The 20,735-nt window shown below is 41.4% G+C and overlaps 1 protein-coding gene across 1 annotated transcript in view; it reads left to right on the top strand.

The window, feature by feature from the left end:
• Positions 1-19,246, top strand: part of TMEM216 (transmembrane protein 216) — a 523,512-nt gene extending 504,266 nt beyond the window's left edge. Inside the window, exon 6 of the mRNA XM_044058946.1 lies at positions 19,075-19,246. Within this exon, the coding sequence (XP_043914881.1) occupies positions 19,075-19,090 (16 nt within the window). The 3' untranslated portion in view covers positions 19,091-19,246. The remainder of the gene's footprint in view (positions 1-19,074) is intronic.
• The last annotated feature ends 1,489 nt before the right edge of the window (positions 19,247-20,735 follow it).

Genomic DNA, 20,735 nt, shown 5'->3' with positions numbered 1-20,735 from the left:
CAGCTGAGGATGAGGAGATACACCAGAGCCTGGTGCGGAATTATGCAATACTCTTTTCCCGCACCAGCCAGAATCAGCAGGAGAGGGCTGCACTGTGGCAAGACCTGGTCCGTTGGGTAAATGACATAGGCACACATAATAGGACATATGATCAGGTACGACATCACTGCAGTGATTTAATCAGAAATGTCCGTCAGCGTGCATCGGATATCCACAGGCAACAGGTTGCCACAGGTGGTGGGGTGGCTACACATCCCCCACTCACCAGACTGGAGGGACTACTCATAAGTGTTGTGGCTCCAGCCCGCCAACAACAACAGCAGCTGCAGACATGCATTATGATGGAGGCTGGAGCCACGCAGCAGCAAGACTATGAGCATGCAGGTAATATGCCATATGTATAGTTGACTGTTGTGTACACTGGTAGTTAATGCATGTGTGAGGTGTGTCCTTGGTTTGTAGCTGTCATCATAGTATTTAATGTGCAAGTGTGATATTCTCAATATCAGCAGCTGACCTGTGAAAGGCGACTGTTGTACTACTGACCTGTATCATACTCATTAACAATGGCACAGTTGTGCCCACTGACATTAGTTTCCTCACTACTGCAGGTCCCTCTGGTGTAACAGTAATGCAGCCTATCCATGCTGGTGAGTGTGTATTAACAATACCTTTAATAGTCTTGATAGTAATAGTAATATTAGGCTCACTGAGTAGTGCTCTGTGTATGCATGCAGGTGTGTCTGTGTCTGTGTGTTGATATCTCGCATACTGAGTAGTGTGCAACTGTGTGCAACTGTGCAACTGTGTGCATGTGTGCACCTGTGCACCTGTGCATGTGTGGATGTGTGCATCACTGGTAATATTGTGTAGACATTGTAAACTGTGTTTCCTGTTTCCCTCCCACAGGTTCTGGTGCTGCTCTGGTGTCATGCAGCAGGAACCTGAATCAGGTGCCATGGGTACTGATAATGATGACATCTGTGTAATGGCACAGGAAGGTATGCCAGGGTCCATCATTAGTCAGCCAATTGACAGTACACAGCAGTCAACCCCATCAATGCGCACAGTTATCCTGCCAATACACCCTTTGTCACCAATGTCCCTAGGTGATGGATAGGATACAGTGGGCATTGACCAGAGTAATGTGGTATCTGTGGCACATGCGTCCCCACACAGCAGCCATGGGCTTGGCCCTGAGATGGTACCACACAGACAGATGTCCAGGGGTTCTTGTGGGAGCATCCGTGGGCGTACTGCCCCTGTCAGATGTGCCCGCAGAGGTCTTACAACCTTAGCTATGTTTCGGGCTGTCATGCAGGCACAGTCACGTATGGAACAGTACACCAGACAGGGTCTGAGGGAGCTGACAGCATGTCATACAGCCATGACTGACAGTATGCGTGACATTGCGGCTGCCATCCGTAATTTCACCGATGTCATAGACAGACGTTGTAGGGACATATTAGACCGGTTTCACAACTACATGTCCATGAGCCAGGGCGATGGTGGACGGTTGAAGCGTCGACGTGGGCATATGCCAGCAACAGCAGCAGCTGGCAGTCATCGTGGACGACAGGGCCGCGGCCGCCCCCATAGTGCCAGCAGCAGCCCCAGCAATGCGGGGTCTGTGCTGTCATCAGACCGCCCCAGGAGACCACGTGCACGTGGCTCTGGCCAGGCCCAACAGGGATCTGTGTCCAGTCAATGAACACCTGCTTCTGATGACAGTATCCAGTCTGGGTTGGTACCAGATACGGTCCGTAGCACCCCTGCAGGGCACAGGTACCGTGTCCGTGGCCAGAGACACTGATCTGTATGACCTGGCAGGTACAGTCTGTGGCTGTCCACAAACACCAGTATATGGCAGCCATGAGGTGGAACTGTGTGCATCCATACACACATGCAAATTGACAACACCTAGGGCTACTGCATACACGCACACACTGCATCAACATTGCCCCACCTTGTACTGCTGTCCCTCACCAACACACATACACATACATGTCAATTGGTGGCTGACTCAGGCATACCAAGTTTACACCCTGTGCATATGATGAAACTGTGCCACATCCTGCAATCTGTAACATCAGTGCAGGTACAGGTTAACATGTTGCTGATGCACAGGGTGACTACATAGACGTTTAGTAATAGTATCATGTTGTTAACAGTACTGTGTGCTGATATAATTGTGGGTATATTCCAGCATGCCTGCTGCAGTAAGGGTATGATTGTCATGTAGTGTTGTCTACACCCATGGTAAGTACCATAGTGTATCATCTGCACATGTTGGCATACTGGTGGTAAGGATGTCAACAGAAGGCTACATACATAGGTAGCACAGGGGATAAGGTAATGAAAGTATTGATACGCAGTGATGGACATGTAAACTGCATGGGACATGTTGCCCACACTGGACTCTGCAATGCGGATGTATGAGGATGTTGATATGTGTGCAGTACTACACAACTGGTACAGGACACACAGGAGCACCCTAGCACTGCAAGCTCACATGTCATACCATGCTAGACAGCCCCAACACACAAAACTAACTGTCACAGGAGGGAGAGTCCCCATACATGTCAGGGATACTGTGGTGGCAGGCCAGGTAGCATACATCCTACTAAGTATGGAACCACTGAGTGAAGGCTCAGTGTCTGTTATTTGACATGTGTATTACTGCAGGTATGAGCACCTGGGTTTCCATCCAGTTATTGTACATCCTGACGGTACATGGTCTGTACACTTGTGTGCGCTGAGACTGGACCCTAGCCATCTGACCTGTGGATTTCCATGTACATGTGTATAGTGCCTGCATATTTGCACTGTTACCTAGTAGAAGTGAAATTAAAAGAAGTTAGAAATTAACTACAGTGCTGCTTTAATTATCATTTGGGACAATGTGAATCCCTTAAATTAAGAAGACTGCTTTACTTTTCAATTAAGTTGAGAAAAACTCTATGTTATCTAACTGCATCTGCTATGATAGGCCCTTTGTAATAACATCTATCACTCGTGTGCAATAGATAGGCTAAAAAAGAAAGTACTACTGGTGATATTTACTGCACCGATGTGGTACTAAATGATTGTTTGTGTATATATTAAACTAGTGACTCATGTTATCTAATTAATCTTATCCCTATCAGGTACTATCCCCTTCTAATAGCTGTCCTGCAAGACTTGTAACATTAGAAGGACGTTACTCTGTGGATACTTAAGCTGAAAACCTGCTCTGAACTGTCCCTCAACAAAACAGACCTGCTAAGGTTACTTTCTCTAAATTCTCTCTATTGGTACCACAGTTTATGCTGATGTGGGTCTACAGCACTATCAGGTAGCCCTAAATACTGAACCCAACTCCATAAAACTCTAAATACATTGGCTAATTCAAAGTAGCTATCTCTAAGGAATACTGTTGGCTATAAAAAAGAAGTTATGTACTCACCATAACATTCCATGTTTGTAGTCCATCTTGCCCTTCATTCTTACATATGGGTTCGGCGCTGATCCTCTGCTCCAACTTGGCCTATTACACAGCTCAAAGTCTCTTAGTTGGCTCGTGGCTAGGTAGGTATCCCATAGTGCACTAGTACAATCCCCAGATCTTGTTTGCTGCTAAACTACAGATAGAGAAAAGGAAACTAAGGTAATCCAGAAAGAACAAACAATAATGAAAGGTCTCCACCGTACCAAGAAAACACTATCCTGTCTCCAGATCCTTTCAGGAGAGGGTTAGGTGGGTGGGTTCGTAAGACTGAAGGGTGAGATGGACTACAAACATGGAATGTTATGGTGAGTACATAACTTCTTTATGTTCTGTAGTCCTAGCTCACCTTCATTCTTACATATGGGGCAGCATCCCTAGCACCTTATTCCTGGGTGACTCACAGAAACATACTCTTGAGTACCATGGAACCAAAGGAGGCTCTACCCCTTGAGATCGGGTCCAATTTGTAATAAGTGATAAAAGTATGAGGGGTAGCCCATGTTGCTGCTGCACAAATAGTGTCAATTGGAGCTCTGGCTTGGAAGGCAGCAGATGTAGACTGGGATCGCGTAGAATGAGCCTTAATCTTGAATGGTAGAGTCTTTCCATTGGATGAATAAATAAAGGAAATACAGCTCAAGATCCAATTTGACAGAGTCACTTTAGAAACTGGCAGACCTAGTCTAGAATCTGAAAAGGATACGAACAATTGGTCTGACTTTCTGAATTCCTTAGTCCTGTGAAGGTAGAACTATAACTGCTTGTGAACATCCAGTTGGTGAAATTTATATTCTGCTGCATTAGAATGATTGGGGAAAAACACTGGTAATTCTATAGTTTGGTTCAAATTAGAGTGAGAGCAAACTTTAGGGATAAAGGAAGGGTTTGTATGAAGAGAAACTCTGTCTTTGTGGAAAATCAAGTAAGGAGGCTTTATAGACAGTGCTTGAAGCTCTCAAACTTGTCTAGCTGATGTGATGGCCACTAGAAACAAAGTCTTCCAAGACAAAAATTTCAGAGGGCACAGATGAGCAGGTGGTGAGGTTAGTTTGGACAGGACAAAGTTCAGATCCCAGGAAGCTACCGGTTCCTGAAAAGGGGGTCTCAACAAAGTAGCAACTTTCAGGAAGGTTTTACACATTCTGTGCGACATTAGGTTAGACTTATGTTGACCCAAATGAAAATTAGATATTGATGCCAATTGGACCTTAATTGTGGCAGCAGCATATCCCTGATGAAAAAGTTCAGACAAAAATTCCAAAACAATTGGAGTGGATGCAGTGGTAAGGGTCTACATTCCTTTCTTCAGCCCAGACAGAAAACCTTCTCCATTTGCTAGTGTATAACTTCTTAGTGGAAGGTTTATGTGATGATGTGAGGATGGGTCACAGCAGGTGAAAAATCATGAAGACTGACTAGGGAGGGAATTGGAGCAGCCACGTTGTCAGGTTGATGGTATAGAGGCTGGGGTGAAGGGGGCCTGACGTGTGTAAAGAGGTCTGGCACTGGGTCCAGAGTCCATGGATCGTCTAGTAGATGAGGCCCGAGAAAGGGGAACCAAATCTGACAAGGCCAGTAAGGAGTGATGAGAATCATTTTGCTTCCCAACAACTTTGCTTTATGAATCACCGTAGATATGAGAGGAAAAGGAAGGAAAGCATAAAGGAGTCCCATGGGCCAATCGTAAACAAGTGCGTCTCTCGGTGACTCCCCCGCAGGAAGATAAGGGAAAAATAGCTGCTGCATTTGGAGTTGATCGGACTGGTGAAGAAACTGCAGCAAGGCCCTCCCCATTTGCGGAAAATCTTTTCCGCTATTTCCTGACTCAGAGACCACTCATGAGGCATCAGGATTGCCCGGCTGAGTTTGTTAGTTATCGCATTGGTTGTCCCTGGGATGTGCATTGCCACCAGAAAGCACTGGGAAGATATCGCCCACTTCCAAACATGAAATCGCCTCTCGACAAAGGGGGTAAGATCTGGTTCCACCTTGTTTGTTGAGATAACATTACCACCAACATGTTGTCTGATTGGATTGCTATCGTCCCTAGAGGGTGAGAGTTGTGAAGTGCTTGCAACACTAGAAGCACTGCCCTCATCTCTAGGATATTGATATGCAGGTGAAGCCCGTGATCTTGCCATGTGCCTTGGACAGTCCTGCCTAGATAATGCTCCCCCACCCTAGCTGTGAGGTGTCCGTGGTCACATTAGCAACGGGTTGGCGAGAAAGGAATGGAGTGCCTGTTGTTAGTTGGTCGGGTTGGATCCACCAACGGAGGTCCTTTTTGCAAGACTCTGTTATGATAATGTGGTGATATAGAGGCAGTTGTTGAAAAGACCACTGGGATGATAGGAGCCATTGAAGAATTTGCATATGTAATCTGGCGAGAGGGACTAACATGATAGTGGAGGCCATGGTCCATAAGAGTTTCAACACTGTCTTTGCTTTGACTTTTTGTAGAGGAAGTAGATGGAGAACTTGTCTGAGGTTCTGTGCTCTTTCTGCAGGTGGACGAGCTAACATGGCGACTGTGTCTATTTCTGCGCCTATAAAAGTCACAAATTGAGAGGGTGATAAGGCAGACTTTTCCCAATTTATTGTGATCCCCAACTGGGAACAAAGTTGGATAGTGGAATCTCTGGTTTGAAGGAGTAGATGTTTGGTGGAGGAGGTCAGGAGCCAGTCGTCCAGGTACGCAAACACTTGGAATCCTAGACGTCTCAGGTGAGCTGTCACTACTGCCATACAATTGGTGAACACCCTAGGGGCTATGGTGAGACCAAAGGACAGAGCACGAAACTGGTAGTGACTGGCTTCCAGCCGGATGTATAGGTGGCTCCTCGACACTCTGTCCATTTTATATGGTAGTATGCATCTTGGAGGTCTATGGAGCACATCCACTTGTCTTTCCCTAAGAGAGGGAGTATAGACTGCAGTATCTCCATCCGGAACTTGGCCTTCTTTACGGATTCATTTAGCTTGCTGAGGTCCAGTATGGGCCTCTAGTTCCCCTGTACGGTTTGACACTAAAAAGAATCTGGAGTAAGTTCCAGATCCTATATGGTCTATGGGGATGGTTTGGATGACTCTGTTTGCAAGCAACTTTTTTACTACTACAGTTGCTTGATCCCTGTGATTGGGTGGAACATCCAGGATTTTCTTGGGAGTGTGGGATGGAAGAGAAAAGGGTATGGAGTAACCTCTGGTGATTATTCTTTGTACCCATTTGTCTTGGGTGATGTTTAGCCAGGCTTCTGGATACAAAGATATGTGACCCCCAACTGGCTCCAGAGAAGTACAGTCAGGCCCCACATAAGGAGCGCTGATAGGGATGGCCTCGAAACAAATCGCGGCCTCCCTGGTTTTGCGGGCCGCCCCTGCCTCCAGGGTGATGTCTACCATTTTCTCCTCCTCCTCTGCCTCTTAAGGAGGAGTCACCCTGTGCATCCAGGAAAAATCTCTGGGACTTCTTGAACCACATCTTACCTCCTCTCTGACCCTTAGGATATGGTGTAGAGGGAACAGTAAAATGTGCTCCCACAACATAGAGCATTTTCCCTTCTTGCTCGCACCTGGTGAGTGTATCTTTTCCCTTAGGTCCAAACAATGAAGAACCATCAAAGGGGGCATTGGTAAAGGTAGACTTGAATGGCTCCGCAAAATTACATAAGTGCATCTAGGAGTGTCTCCTAAGGGAAACTCCTGAACCCACTGCCCTGCTCGCTCCATCGGCTGCATAAGAAATCAACCTCATGGAGGAGTTAACGATGGAATTTAAGGTGGACACCTGAGCAGACACCATCTCAGGGACTCCTTCAGTAGCTGTACCTTGTAGAGTATCTCTCAACTCCTTAAGGAGATCTCTTTGAAGCCTCGTGAAATGTGTTAGTTCAGCAATCTGAGTGTGAATGCCGCTGAAGAAAAGATATGCTTCTCGTATCTGTCCATTGTTCGAGAGTCCTTATTTGGTGGATGGATAGATGAAGTCTCCGCTAACTCCTTCTTAGTCGCCACCGCCACCATCATGGCATCTACAAGCAAACCCTTGGACAAGAATTCTTTGACTTTGGGGGCAGCCAGAAATTTATTGGGTCTTCTGGGAACTGGCTGCACGGCATCAGGAGTCTGCCACACCTTCCGACTAACAAGGTCTAAAAGTTCATCAAAAGGTGGAGCCACCCAAGAGGCTGAAGGCTGAGACCTGAAAGCCTTCAGGTATACTGACTCCTCGTCAGAAGGGGTAACAGTGGGCCAGCCACCTCTCTGCTTAAGGATGTCTAAGATGTCTACAAAGGCGACATCATCAGAGAACGACTTGTGGGACCCTTCTGACTCCTCGAGGTCAGTGTCGGAGGTAATGGACTCATCCTGGGAGTCTACATGCTTCCTCTTGCATGTCCTCTTCTGAGGGGGCTCCTCAGAAGGATATTCTGGGTAGGTCTCGGAAGACTGGGGGCTACCCATCAGGGGCTCCTGAGGCTGCGAGTCTCTGCTGTCGAGAGAGAGTAGGTGCTGAGACAGAGGTCAGTGCCCGAGGGGGAAGAGTGTCAGTAACCTTGTGTGTAGCTGATGAGCGAGACAGCACACTCCTCATCATCTCAAAGGCAGATCTCTCAAGCTCCAAAGACCGCCTCAGCTCCAAGGAAACAGAGGAAGTCATTGGCTCCAGAGCCGTTGGCTCCGAGATGGATATAGGGTCCAAGCTCACCCTAGCCGACTCACCGAGAGGGAGACTCGGAACTGAGGATGTTCGGGTCCAGGTGTCCCTGTCAGGCCTGACCAGTGAGCTTTGGCTCCTAGACACCATGGACGGCACCAAAAGTGTTGGAGCAGAAATCAGCTCCGAGACAGCCTCAAGGGGGGCTGGAACTGAGGGTTCCACAACAAGTGGTACCAAACACTCCGGCTTCAAAGGCCCAACATGGCTTCAAGGAGGAACCACAATAGTGGGGGAGGACTCAGTGGCTCCGGAATGGACTGGGTTGGAGCCAACAACATTTTTGGCAAGGCAGATGACTTCAGGAGTCTAAGCACTACTCTCTCTACATTTTCCTCTGACAGGCTCCTGGAGGATCTGGATGACAGGGTAGGCAATCTGGATCTCTGCAGAATTGGAGATCTTAAGGTTGGGGAGACCGGCTCTGATAACATTTTTCAGTATTCGGCTCTGAAATGCTTGTGGCCGATACTGAAGTGCCAATATCAATAACCTCGACCAGCTCCAAGGACAGAGGAGCCAAGGAGGCAGAAGTCATATCCAGTTTAGATTGTTTCTGAGGAGGTTCCAAAACAATAGTCGGCTCCAGGGAAGGCCTTTTGGCCGACTTAACCTTCTCTTTCTCTTGGAAGAATGGGATTTTGATGAAGAAGATGAACTCGCTAAGTCTTCCTCGAAGGAAGGCTTGAAGAGACCTTTCAAGATTAGCTTGTTCTTCTGCTTCTGGAGAACTTTGGAGCTGAAAGAGTGATAGAATAGGCAAGTTTCCTGCAAATGAATGGTTACGAGGCAGTATATATGCTTACTATGGCCATCCGTAATTGACATCTTCTGGGATCACTTTATACATATTTTGAAACCCGAAGGTTTGTGGTCTTTTGAGTCTTTCGACATGTTGGAAAGCTAAGTAACAAGTAATATACAACAAACACATGAGGACTAGGTCCTCTAACTTAAACGGGCCTAGCCCTAACAAGCACACACGCACAAAAAGGACAGAGTAAAGAGGACTAGGTCCTCTAACTTAAATGGGCCTAGCCCTGAGGAAAAGGAAAAATAGCAAGGAACTAGGTCCTCTAACTTAAACGGACCTAGTTAGATATGCTAAGTCATAGAAAAAGTCAGAAATTAAGCAGTTGTGATAAGTGGAGAAACAACACTGCACACAATTTTAACTTTCTAATAAACGGAGAAAAATACAGGCCCTAAACGCGAACTGCAGAACGACTCTGTAATAGAAACTGCACAATATATATATATATATATATATATATATATATATATATATATATATATACACAGGACTAGAAAGAAACAAGGTCCTAAATAATCATGGACCTAAGAATAATGATATTAGCAATAACTAGCACACAGGATACCAACAGAGTACAACAAGGGCCAACGGACAACCAGTTCTCAACAAAGTAATTGATTTAAGAAAGAAAATACACTTCTAAACTATTCCAAACACTTCTAATGTTATTAAACACTATCTAGTAAGGAAAAAATTGCTACAAAAACCATTAAAGTGATAATAATCTAAAAAAGTTGAAAACTTAGCCACGGCCAAGCAAGAGGCACTTCTGAACTCGTAGACGTGGCAGACGAGATCTGGGGATTGTACTAGTGCACTGTGGGATACCTACCTAGCCACAAGCCAACTAAGAGACTTTGAGCTTTGTAATAGGCCGAGTCGGAGCCGAGGATTGGCTCCGAACCCATATGTAAGAATGAAGGCGAGATAGGACCACAGAACATCAAGTATTTCCCCTATATTAAAAAAAAGGTTAGTGGTATTGTGCATTAAAATTGTAAGCATAAAAAGAAAAAAGTGTTACCAACCCCTAAAATTGCTAAAGAAACACTTTAAGCAGTAAAACAAAACATAAATAAACCTTACTATAACTCCCTTACTATAAGTTCCGAGTGTACTTAGCCATATTTGCAGGCTCTAAGATCCTTGTGTCTGGTTAAGCCCTGCTCCACACCCTTCCCTGCCCCCAATTCCCACCCACCCCCAGTGCTGCTAACTTTATAGCCATAAAACTACACCCCTCCTATCTGATCCAAGCTGTATTGTACTACTCATTTTAAACCTAGCCCCTCACCTCCCTCCTCCATTTCCTTTCCATCCTCCATATCCTGGTGACAATATAATAAATACATCAACTCTGCCTCTCACTATGTCACCATCCAAAACACTGTCACTTTCTCTGCTATCCCTTATGTTAATTCCATATCTCCTCTCCACTTATAAAAATCAGTATTACCTAGGATTTCATTACCCAAAATGTCAAAACACCACCCCAGTTGCATCAAATATGGCAGGTCACCCAATAATTAGTCCTATATCCAACTCCTTAACCACAATAAACCATCAGCCTATTAAATCTAGATATATCAGCTCAAAATCCAAACATTATCAAAAACTTATAAACAAATTCCTGAAGCTTACTATAAACCTACACTATAACCTCACAATGGATGGAGACATTCACCCAAACCCTGGCCCATCCACTCTTGATAACTCAACCTCTTATGCTAATAGCCCTACCAAAACACTATCTATAAATAGGTCCCCCAATTCCCTCCTGGTCTGCCATCTAAATATTAGAAACATAAACAATAAAGTACATAACTTACTTGTCTTCTTAGAAGTCCACTCCCCTGATATACTGTGTCTAGCTGAAACCTAGTTAAAGCCATCAACTTCAGATAATGAAGTTTTACCACCTGGGTACAATATACTTAGACTTGACTGCACTACTAGGAAGGGAGGTGGGGTAGCTGTACTCTTCAGATTTACTAAATGTTACTATAGACCCCCATAAAACCACCCCAGGTCAGTAATGCAGAAATTATTTGTACCAAATTTCAGATTAATAAATACAACTGCATAATTATTGTCTGCATGTACATTCCCCCAGGGAATAATGCCAACACCCTGGAAGATATCCTGTACTGATTAGCTAGTACCTATCCCCAAGAAGCCATAGTACTTGGAGATTTTAACACAGACTGGAACACCTGCTCCTCACAATCTCCTACTACCCATGTAAACCTATATGGGTTTACACAGGTCATATCCATCTCTACCAGGATAGGCAAATCTAATCACAAAGAAAGTATACTAGACTGGATAATAATCAAAAGTCACCCCCAAATGTATATATCATGTATATATCAGGGACCCTCAGTGAGCACTTTCCTACCTTTATATTTAAACACAAAACCAATTACTCCCACCAGCCCACCTATAGAACAGTAAGAAATAACAAGAGCTTTAATTCTACCAAGTTTCAGGATGAACTCAAATCATGTAATTGGTCTGCCCTAAAATACTTGTCCCTGGATGAAGCTGTTGCTTACTTTAGCAATAAATTCCTTACCATCCTTGATTCTCATGCTCCTGCTCGCTCCATTAGGACCAAAACAAAAATTGCACCACGGCTCTCTTCTTCTTCTTTCAGCTTTTCCCAGTTAGGGGTCACCACAGCAGATCACCTGTCCGCTCATGATTGGCAGTGGAGTTTTACGGTGTCAAGTTGCCAGCCCAATGCCCAATCTTCCACGGAAGGCACACACACACACACACACACTTACGCCTAGGGCTAATTTAGAGTAGCCAATCCACCTGCAGCATATCTTTGGGATGTGGGAGTAAACCAAAGCACCCGGAGGAAACCCACATGACCACAGGGAGGACATACAGACTCCACATAGAAGGCACCCCAGCCAAGGATTGAACCGGAGAACCTCTTGCTGTGAGGTGGCAATGATAACCGCTGCACCACCACTGCTGCCCTGCACCATGGCTCTCTAAAGATTCCAAATCAAAAATCACACTTAGAAACAAGGCATGGGCTATATGGCGTACCACTAAAGCCCCTCTAGATCAAATTAAATATCGGCAATTAAGGAATGAGAAAAAAATCCATTTTACTAGATAAAAAAATCTTCTACTTCCATCACCAGCAGAGAAATCAAAATAACCTTCAAAAATTTTGAGCAGGTATAAATAAACTACTGCATCCAGGACAAACCACCACCCCAACTCCCTCAGCCTCTACTGATAAACTATCAGAGGATGTCGCTAACACCTTCAATAGTTTCTTTACTGAGACTATCCAGGCCCTAGCTAGCCAGCTACCTCTGAACTCCTCTAATGTACAGGATGCCATTCCCAGTACCCAGCACTTCTTTAGCTTCCAACCAGTTTCTGCATCTTTTATTCGCACCCTAATCAAAAAATTCAAACCTACAACCCTATCTGCTGATGTTCTCCCTGCTGAGTGGCTGCAAAAAGCTGTAGATACCATAGCATACCCCATATCCATTCTAATCAATTGTACCATATCAGAAGCTACAGTCCCCTCTATCTGGAAAATATCTTGTGTCATACCACTCCATAAAGGTGGTAGCTCTACTGAACTGTCTAATTTTAGACCCATAGCTATCTTGTCAGCACTGGCTAAAATTACGGAAATGTGCATTCATAAACAGCCTCTGCACTATCTAATCCAGAACAACCTACTGACTAACTCTCAGCATGGCTTCAGGCCACATCATAGTACCACCACAGCCCTCCTCACCTTCTCCAATGCTATAAACTATAACATAAACAATAACAAATTATCCTCAGCCCTATTTTTGGATCTCTCAAAGGCTTTCAGTATGGTTAACCACCAACTACTCATCCACACACTGAAAACAATTTCTTTAGGCAATTATTCTCCCCAATGGTTCCAGTCTTATCTGTGTGATAGACAGCAAGCCGTCCTATGGCAGAACAAATTATCCAGCCTCCTACCCAACACCCTAGGTGTCCCCCAGGGGTCTATTCTGGGACCTCATTTGTTTTCCATTTTCATTAATGACCTCCATACTGTCATCCCAAAAGCAAACTGCATTCAATACGCAGATGACTCCACTTTGATTTGCTCTGCCACCTCCCAGTCAGATTTGCAAACAATAACTCAGAATACATTTAACTTAGTTGAAAACTGGCTTTCTGATCATTGTCTGATTTTAAATTGCAACATAACAAAGCTACTACTTTTCTCCCCCACTCAAAGTTCCCCAGTACTATCCTTTTCCATTGAGTCTAATAATGGCACTATAATCTCCCCAGATGTCTACATGAAACTCCTAGGTGTTATTGTAGATAACAATCTTAAATTTAATGTGCATGTCAATAAAACTGTCAAAACCATTAATAAAAAACTTGGCTGACTATATAGGATTAAACCATTCCTAACCCCACCTGCTAGAACTGGCATTGCCGCTCCCATCTACTGTCTACCCTTTTATATGCCTCCCCTTTACTTATCAACTTAAACAAAATTGATCTTAATAAACTCTGTAGCTGCTATAATCACATAGCTATATTTGCACTGGCTTGCCCTACAGAACACATCACTGTAAAAACCTAAATAATCTTGGTTGGCTTGAACTGCCCAGGCTAATTCAGTACAACCAACTTATAGTGGCTGATAAAGTACTTAACCAACCTGAAAATACACCTGCACTTAAAAACATTATCTACCCCTACTGTAACCTCAGATCATTTTGCTCATCTAATAGACTGGTAGTACAAATTGTCAAATCCAACAACTCAGCCGGTGACTCCCTGTTCGCCAACTCTGTTGGAAAACTTGAAACTCACTGCCTGCTGACATTACTCTAGAGACTACCCTATCTCAATTCAAGAAAAGTCTCAAGCAGTATTTCAATTCTCATTGGTTATGTCCTTTCTCCAAGCCAGACTAAATCTTTAGTTGTATTTGTGTACCAGTACTATTTCACCTGCGACATATTTGTGTTTTAATTTGTTAAGCCATATCATAAGTTTGTGAGATTGTATAACTTACATGTCTCAACAGAGTCGGTAAACTGTGCTTAATTTGTATTATGTTATGTTTGCTTTTGTAGCTACCTTTGGAGCTTTTCTCCCTGGGCCTCCGCTGAAAATGGACATGTATCCAGTCAGACTATCCCAGTCAACAAATGTAAAATAAAAAATAAATAAAATAAAATTAGCGAAAGTGGGGGCCACTTTTGCCCCATGGCTACGCCAGAAAGTTGCTGATAAATACTAGAATCAAACTGAAAAAAGTTATTACTTAAGACTAGATCAAGTAAAACACTTACAGTTTTAGTGTCTACCCCAGTGTCAGATACAAACTTCATTAAATACAATTCCACAAATTCAATTTCTTCATTTTGATCAAAGTATATAATGCATTTACATCTACTGTACACATTTTCCATCACCAGAAAATGTGTAATTTTTAAGTTAATTTAAAAAATCCATGAGTCATTTTAAAAGAATTTATTGTTTTGAACTATTAGGTTAAGCACACTAGCTAAAAAAAATAGAAATATTGACTGTTTTATTCCTGGGAGCTGCTACATAGGTCTAAAAGGTGGTGCTTTTTGAGTTTTATGAACTTTGGGGATGCCAAAAATAACTGTTCAACAGTACAAAAATCAAATACCTCTTTAGAAATACATCCTTGAAAAAATAAATCTAACAAAGTCATATCAATGAACATATATTTTTGTCTCACAAATTCTTTGCTAACTTTCCTGTAACTATGAGGGTTTGATAACAACTGAGTCATTGCTGCTGTATAGACATCTTTGTTCATTATAACTAACCCATTTCCTTTGTCTGCCCTCATATATCTGAGGTCTGAATAATGACGTAATTGTTCTAGAACTTTCAATTCATTAGTTTGATGTTTGAAGGTTATAAAAAACTTTATTGTAATGATTTTTCTTCTTTTAACTTCTAAAAATGCTATAAAATTAATCTTCACATAACTGACAAAACACATTTAGGGTGTTAACTAGTGGTGGATTTATAACATTGGGCTTCTTAAGCACAGTTACATTTCCTTCTAACTTCAAGTCAGAATAAATGTACTTCAAATTTAACTTCCTCAAATACTGTTTAAAATACAAAATAACATCAGTGAAAGACGCTTGATTTGTAGGAATAAAAGTATAAAAATAAACCCTTTTGACAGTACCTTTAATTCAGTGCTGGAAAAATCTTTAGTACTAAGGTTTATAATGCACCAGGAGTTAACTAGCAGCCCCTTCCTTTTGCTCGATTCTTGCTCCACATTGTTTTCTCTTCTTTGGGAGGAGAAAAAAAACAAATTAGAGCCCATGTCATTGGACAAATCATTTGTAGATACAGATGGTTCGTTAACATCAGAAATACTAGTACATAGCGAAGAAACTGTCCGTTCAGTTCCTTCTTGTGAAACACTTCCTCTCACAGAATTGCCACTGACATCATGATAGGAACAGAACAAATCCAATTGGTCTAAATGTCACTTCCTGTCGTTGGATCCACTAATACTGTTGGTCAGCCTTTGATTTGGATGTTTTAAACCACCTTTAATCACAAAGGCTTGCAAATCTGAATACGCTACATTTCTTTTCAGTTTAATTTTCTTTTTGTTAATAACAAAGGAAACATGCTTCTTCGCCTTTTCAAAAATGTTGTCATAGTTATGTCTTACCAAAGCAAATGAAGGGTGTTTTTAATGTTAGAGTCAGTGTCCCAGATCTCTGGTCTTAATTCATTCATTTTGCAAATGTTTGCTTGTATCAGTAGTTTAATCATATCCAAACCTGCCTGGTTATAGATGTCACAAATATCTTAGTACAGTGGAAACTGAATAAAGTGACAGTGATTTCAGATGATTCACATAGTACAGATGCTGAAGACCTTGAATTTTCTTTGTGAGGAACCTTTGTAATTTCTCCAGTTTCTGCAGGTGTTTGGAAAGGTATATACCAAAAGGGGTGTAGTACTCGATTACTGGCCTGATGAGGGAAGAGTACAGGGAGGTTATAACTTTTTTCTGGAAGCAATGCCATTACTTATTAGATGAGCAATATAGAATGCCGTTCTTACCTCTGTGGAGACATGGTGATCAAAGGTAAAATTGCTGTCAACCTGTGTTCCCAGGTCTCTCACCACTGAGTGCGTACTTAGGATGTTGTTATTGATGTGATAGCAGGATGTTGCTATTGATATGATAGCTAGCAGGAACATCGCTCTTACTGAAAGGGATGATAATACATTTTTTGAATTGAGTTTAAGGCCATGACTTTGGCACCAGTCATTTGTTTGTATAAGACCCTCTTGTAGGATGTTGACATCATTTGGAGAGTCTATGTCCATTCCCAGTTTGCAGTCATCAGTAAACTTTGTCAGCCACAGACCTTTAGCAATTCTTGATGTGTTCCATACTGCAATGTGGTCACAAAGAGTGATTGGACATGTGCTATAATTTGTTTTTGTGATAGGTAGATGATATTTATGCATTCACCTGTGTACTTATAAGCAGGACCAATATAAAAATGTAATAGATGCATGCTGTTTAGCACAAAGCACATTAAATAATCAGTGTTATGAGAGAACTTTTCTCCTTTGCTCTTCTTTGTGAAAAGTTAATAGAATTAACTTTAGCTTTACCAATGGCTGTGCAGTGCAGTTATTGACCTGCGAGTGGCAAATAATTCTTACAGGCTGGTGTACAGTTGTATGTTAAATGTGAATTTACAAACGTTCACCTAAGAGTAGACATTAATGTTCCACCTGTTTGGTAATTATGTTAGTGTACTCTCATACAGGTATTGCTGCTGTGTTCAGCAAGGTACACATCAGGGAAAATGTGATGCACAACATGATGCTATACTGCATTCAGAGGTATACTTTGATAGACTGTTGTATTTCAATGTGTATTGTATGGCATTTGCAAAAGGAAGAACACACGTATTATGATTCATTACGCACATAAAAATGTGTTATACTCAAATAATTTTAAAATGACAGGTGATTGATTTCCCCTGTAGCTAATGTCATTAACAGTACTGCTGGCATGTAGTATTTTGTGAGCTAAATCTACTATGGGCAGCCTATCCATTTGTGGCCTTAGTATCACACATACATACATACATACATCATATGCATAGGGATATACTGACATTCCTTGACACACAACCCAGTTGTCAAAGGGGTGAGTACACATGAGTTTTGTCGTGATTAATGTGCCTGCTAGTACGTATCACATGACCATGGCCCTCATTTTATAACTACATACATCTCACATCTGTTATCTTTAGACAACCATAAGTATAGATAGAAGCATACTATTCTGTTGCTATGCTGGTCAAAGTGACAGTTATGTATATGTGAGGTCCTTCTGGATTGCAGTGCATAAATACATAACATGTATGAGCAGTCACACTCTTTACCATTCACAACATGCGGGTTGCTAACACAAATGATTGTTTCCCCACTTAATATTATTATTGTAATGATTTCACAGGTGTGCATGATTCTTCTCATTATGTCCCCATTTGTTGATGCGTGTACATTGCCATTACAATTTCATTCTTGTTTCTGTCATACATATAAAGCAATGAAAGGATTAAACTCCTTTAACCTGTATGTCTGTTCAAACATCAATAATGTATATTTAAATTGTTTCCTTGGTTTATTTTTACACTATACATGACAATGCCAGTGTAGTTCCAGAAATGTGGACTACCAGCAGTGTATACAGTGTCCTCTACTGTATCTGCTTTCCTTGGCAACTGTTAATTCACATCTCAACTTTAAATATATATATTCATACAATCAATCACTTTGTTACACTGTAGCTTTGTCCCTGAGTGGACCTGATTACCACTGTAATGATCAGTGATTAGAATTACTGATGTTTTAGAGTAAACTAGGGATATACAAGTAAACTTTCCTTTTTTAGCTTCCCGTCTCTTAATTTGTATAATTCAAGCTGCCCATGCTTTGTATTGTGCTGTCTAAGCATGTTTGCTTATTGAGGTTAAGCTTATTCATAACCTGTTGTTTATACTGTGTGCTCATGCCTATCTATCTGCACCTCATCATGGCTGCTAGCAGGTGTTCTGGCCACGGATAGCTGATGCTCAAGGTGTAGGGTTGCTTAATAACATGCATATTCTATGAGCACTACTGCTTGTCATGCTAAGACAAATAAACATGCAGGCTTAGCATGACGTGTACACATCTGTTAATAAATCCACAGGCCTGTCTTCTATCTGAAAGGTCTTCTGTGGTCTGTACCATCTTATATGAGTGTTGCCTCTTTTATCTTGGCAGTGTTGACTGTTTGTTTCTTACAATGATGGGTGAAAAAATGGACAGTGTCATCCCTAGGGGAAGGATGGGGATATCCCTGGCATATACCAGGAGGGAATGCCAGCCTGGGAAACTTCTAAGTTTGAAACTGTCCTGTATTGTCCTGCAACCAGAGCATCTTCTAACAGATCCAGTAGCATGGTGGATACCATACAATTTTTGTTTATGTAGAATGCAACACATAACTTTGCTTTGTTTGCCCATGAAGGTTTAAAAATATTCTGAAGACATTCTCCCCTATTTTTCTTTCTCATTTACTGGTAGTATTCTTAGCATGTATACTTTGCTTGGCTAAATCAGGTCCTAATCTGAACAGACCACATGTTAGATGCACCTGAACCCAGCCAAGACAAAGGCAAAACATGCAAATGTAGTCAATGGAAAGCACATTTCTACAATTAATATTTTATTTTTTCTGCTATTTGATGTGAAATGTCACAGTTATTTTTTGAGTAGCATTTCCAGCATTGTTACCTTATGGGTCTACATTACTTGTAATTCAGTATGAGATTTGTTAAAACATTTTTAAAGCTGCTCAGTGATTTTATCTAATCATAGATCTTGTTTACTGCATTATTCTCTTTTACAGTTAACAGAACAATCTGCATCATGTTGAACTTTGTACAGATGGAGTCTTTTTTTAATATTTTTTTTCTCTTCTTGCAGAGCAAATATATATTGAATGAACAGAGCACCATATAACTGTGTTTGCTAAGGAACAGTCCACGTGCTAATCAGTGGTACTCTACTCATGCATGCTTTTATACATTGTGTAGAAAATCTTGTTTATTGTTAAACCTAGAAATATTGAATATGTATACCAGTATTCTGCCAATAATTTTCAAATGCATTTGTATTTTTGAACAATTTTTTACATTTTTTTACAATAAATGTAATAATATTTTACATAATTAATTTTTATTTTTTGTGTTTAAAAGACATTTTGGTCAGTAGACAAGCGTAGAAGAAGACAGCTACAAGTTGTTATTCTTGTGTTTAAAAAGTTTAAATTAAGGTCTGTTTAGGAAAACATAGCATCTGACTGAAAGACAAACACTTGATTACAGTGCTGCCTTTCAAGGCTCCCCTAAGTAAATGTGCATTTACTATAATTAATGACATCTTGCAGAGTCGAGGGACAAATAATTTTAACTTAAATATCTATCTAACAATAATTTAATTGCAGTGTCAAATCGTCAGCACTAAATTTCTGTTTATGTTTATGTAAAAACATTTTAATATTTTATTTCTGTCAGTGCTTACAGTAATTCCTGTGAGAATTTCTGATGTAGCAGTGTTTATTTGGCTTCTATCTTTGATAAATGTTTGTTGTTACTGTTTCTGAGGAAACTTTCAGTATTTCTGTCAGAACTGCAGTGTGTGTGTGCCCGCTGTTAGACACTAGACATCTGTCTTTACTGTTGTTACTCTGCTTTATTTTCATCTTTTGAAAGGAAAATATTGCAGGACATGGATTTTTTTAGCATTTGTACATTATTTACTGTAGCAATAACCCACGGCTGGGTATGGGTAAATCCAGTATTACCCACACCCGGCAGTAGGTTATTGCTATTATATAATTACATTAGTTAAGAAAAAAGTTAGTTACTTTTCTTAAATAATGTCCTTATAGAAGGGCACCGTGCTGCTCTTCCTTGTTTTTCCACTGGTATCCTGGGGCTTTCCTGATGTACTGAGCATGTGTATGGGACTGTCGTTCCCATGCTTGGCATCCAATCAGTGCTATGTAAAGGAGGAAGAAAAACAGGAAATAGAAGCTGACTTCAAAAACACAGCACCTGTCTCTTCAGTCACCACCAATGAGCTATATTACCAACGACAGTTGTATAACAATAGTTATAAGAAATCTAGTCAAAGCAGTGAAAAAATTAATACAACCAATTCTAGTCACAAGATGTACCACAGATACTTTTTATTGTTGAGAACAGTGAGTAAAAATGAGCACTTTCATGCCGATAATATAGAACTATGAACTATGAAGTTATTATTTTTACTCACCGTAAGTATAAGTAAAGTTGGTAATATAGCTCGTTAGTGGTGACTGAAGTGACGGGTGCCGTGTGAAAGAAGCAACGACGAAAGGAAGATCTCCATTGTTTTTTTTCTTTTTAATTAAAAAAAAGAAACCAGGAGATTTTCAACAGACAGGACAGAGAAAATAAAAGGATAATCAGGTACGTTTCTCTAGTTTTGTATGACGTACCTGATTATCCTTTTATTTTTGTATTCCCATCTCTCTTGTTGGTGTGAAGTCTCTGGTTTGTAAGTTTTTTTTTTTTTTAATGAAAGAAAAGTAAAATTTTTAT

The sequence above is a fragment of the Protopterus annectens genome, chromosome 17.part0, assembly GCF_019279795.1.
Source record: "Protopterus annectens isolate FY-2018-M chromosome 17.part0, PAN1.0, whole genome shotgun sequence".
NCBI lineage: Eukaryota > Metazoa > Chordata > Ceratodontiformes > Protopteridae > Protopterus > Protopterus annectens.
Note: the sequence above shows the minus strand (reverse complement) of the source record. Positions and strands in the feature narration are given on the sequence as shown.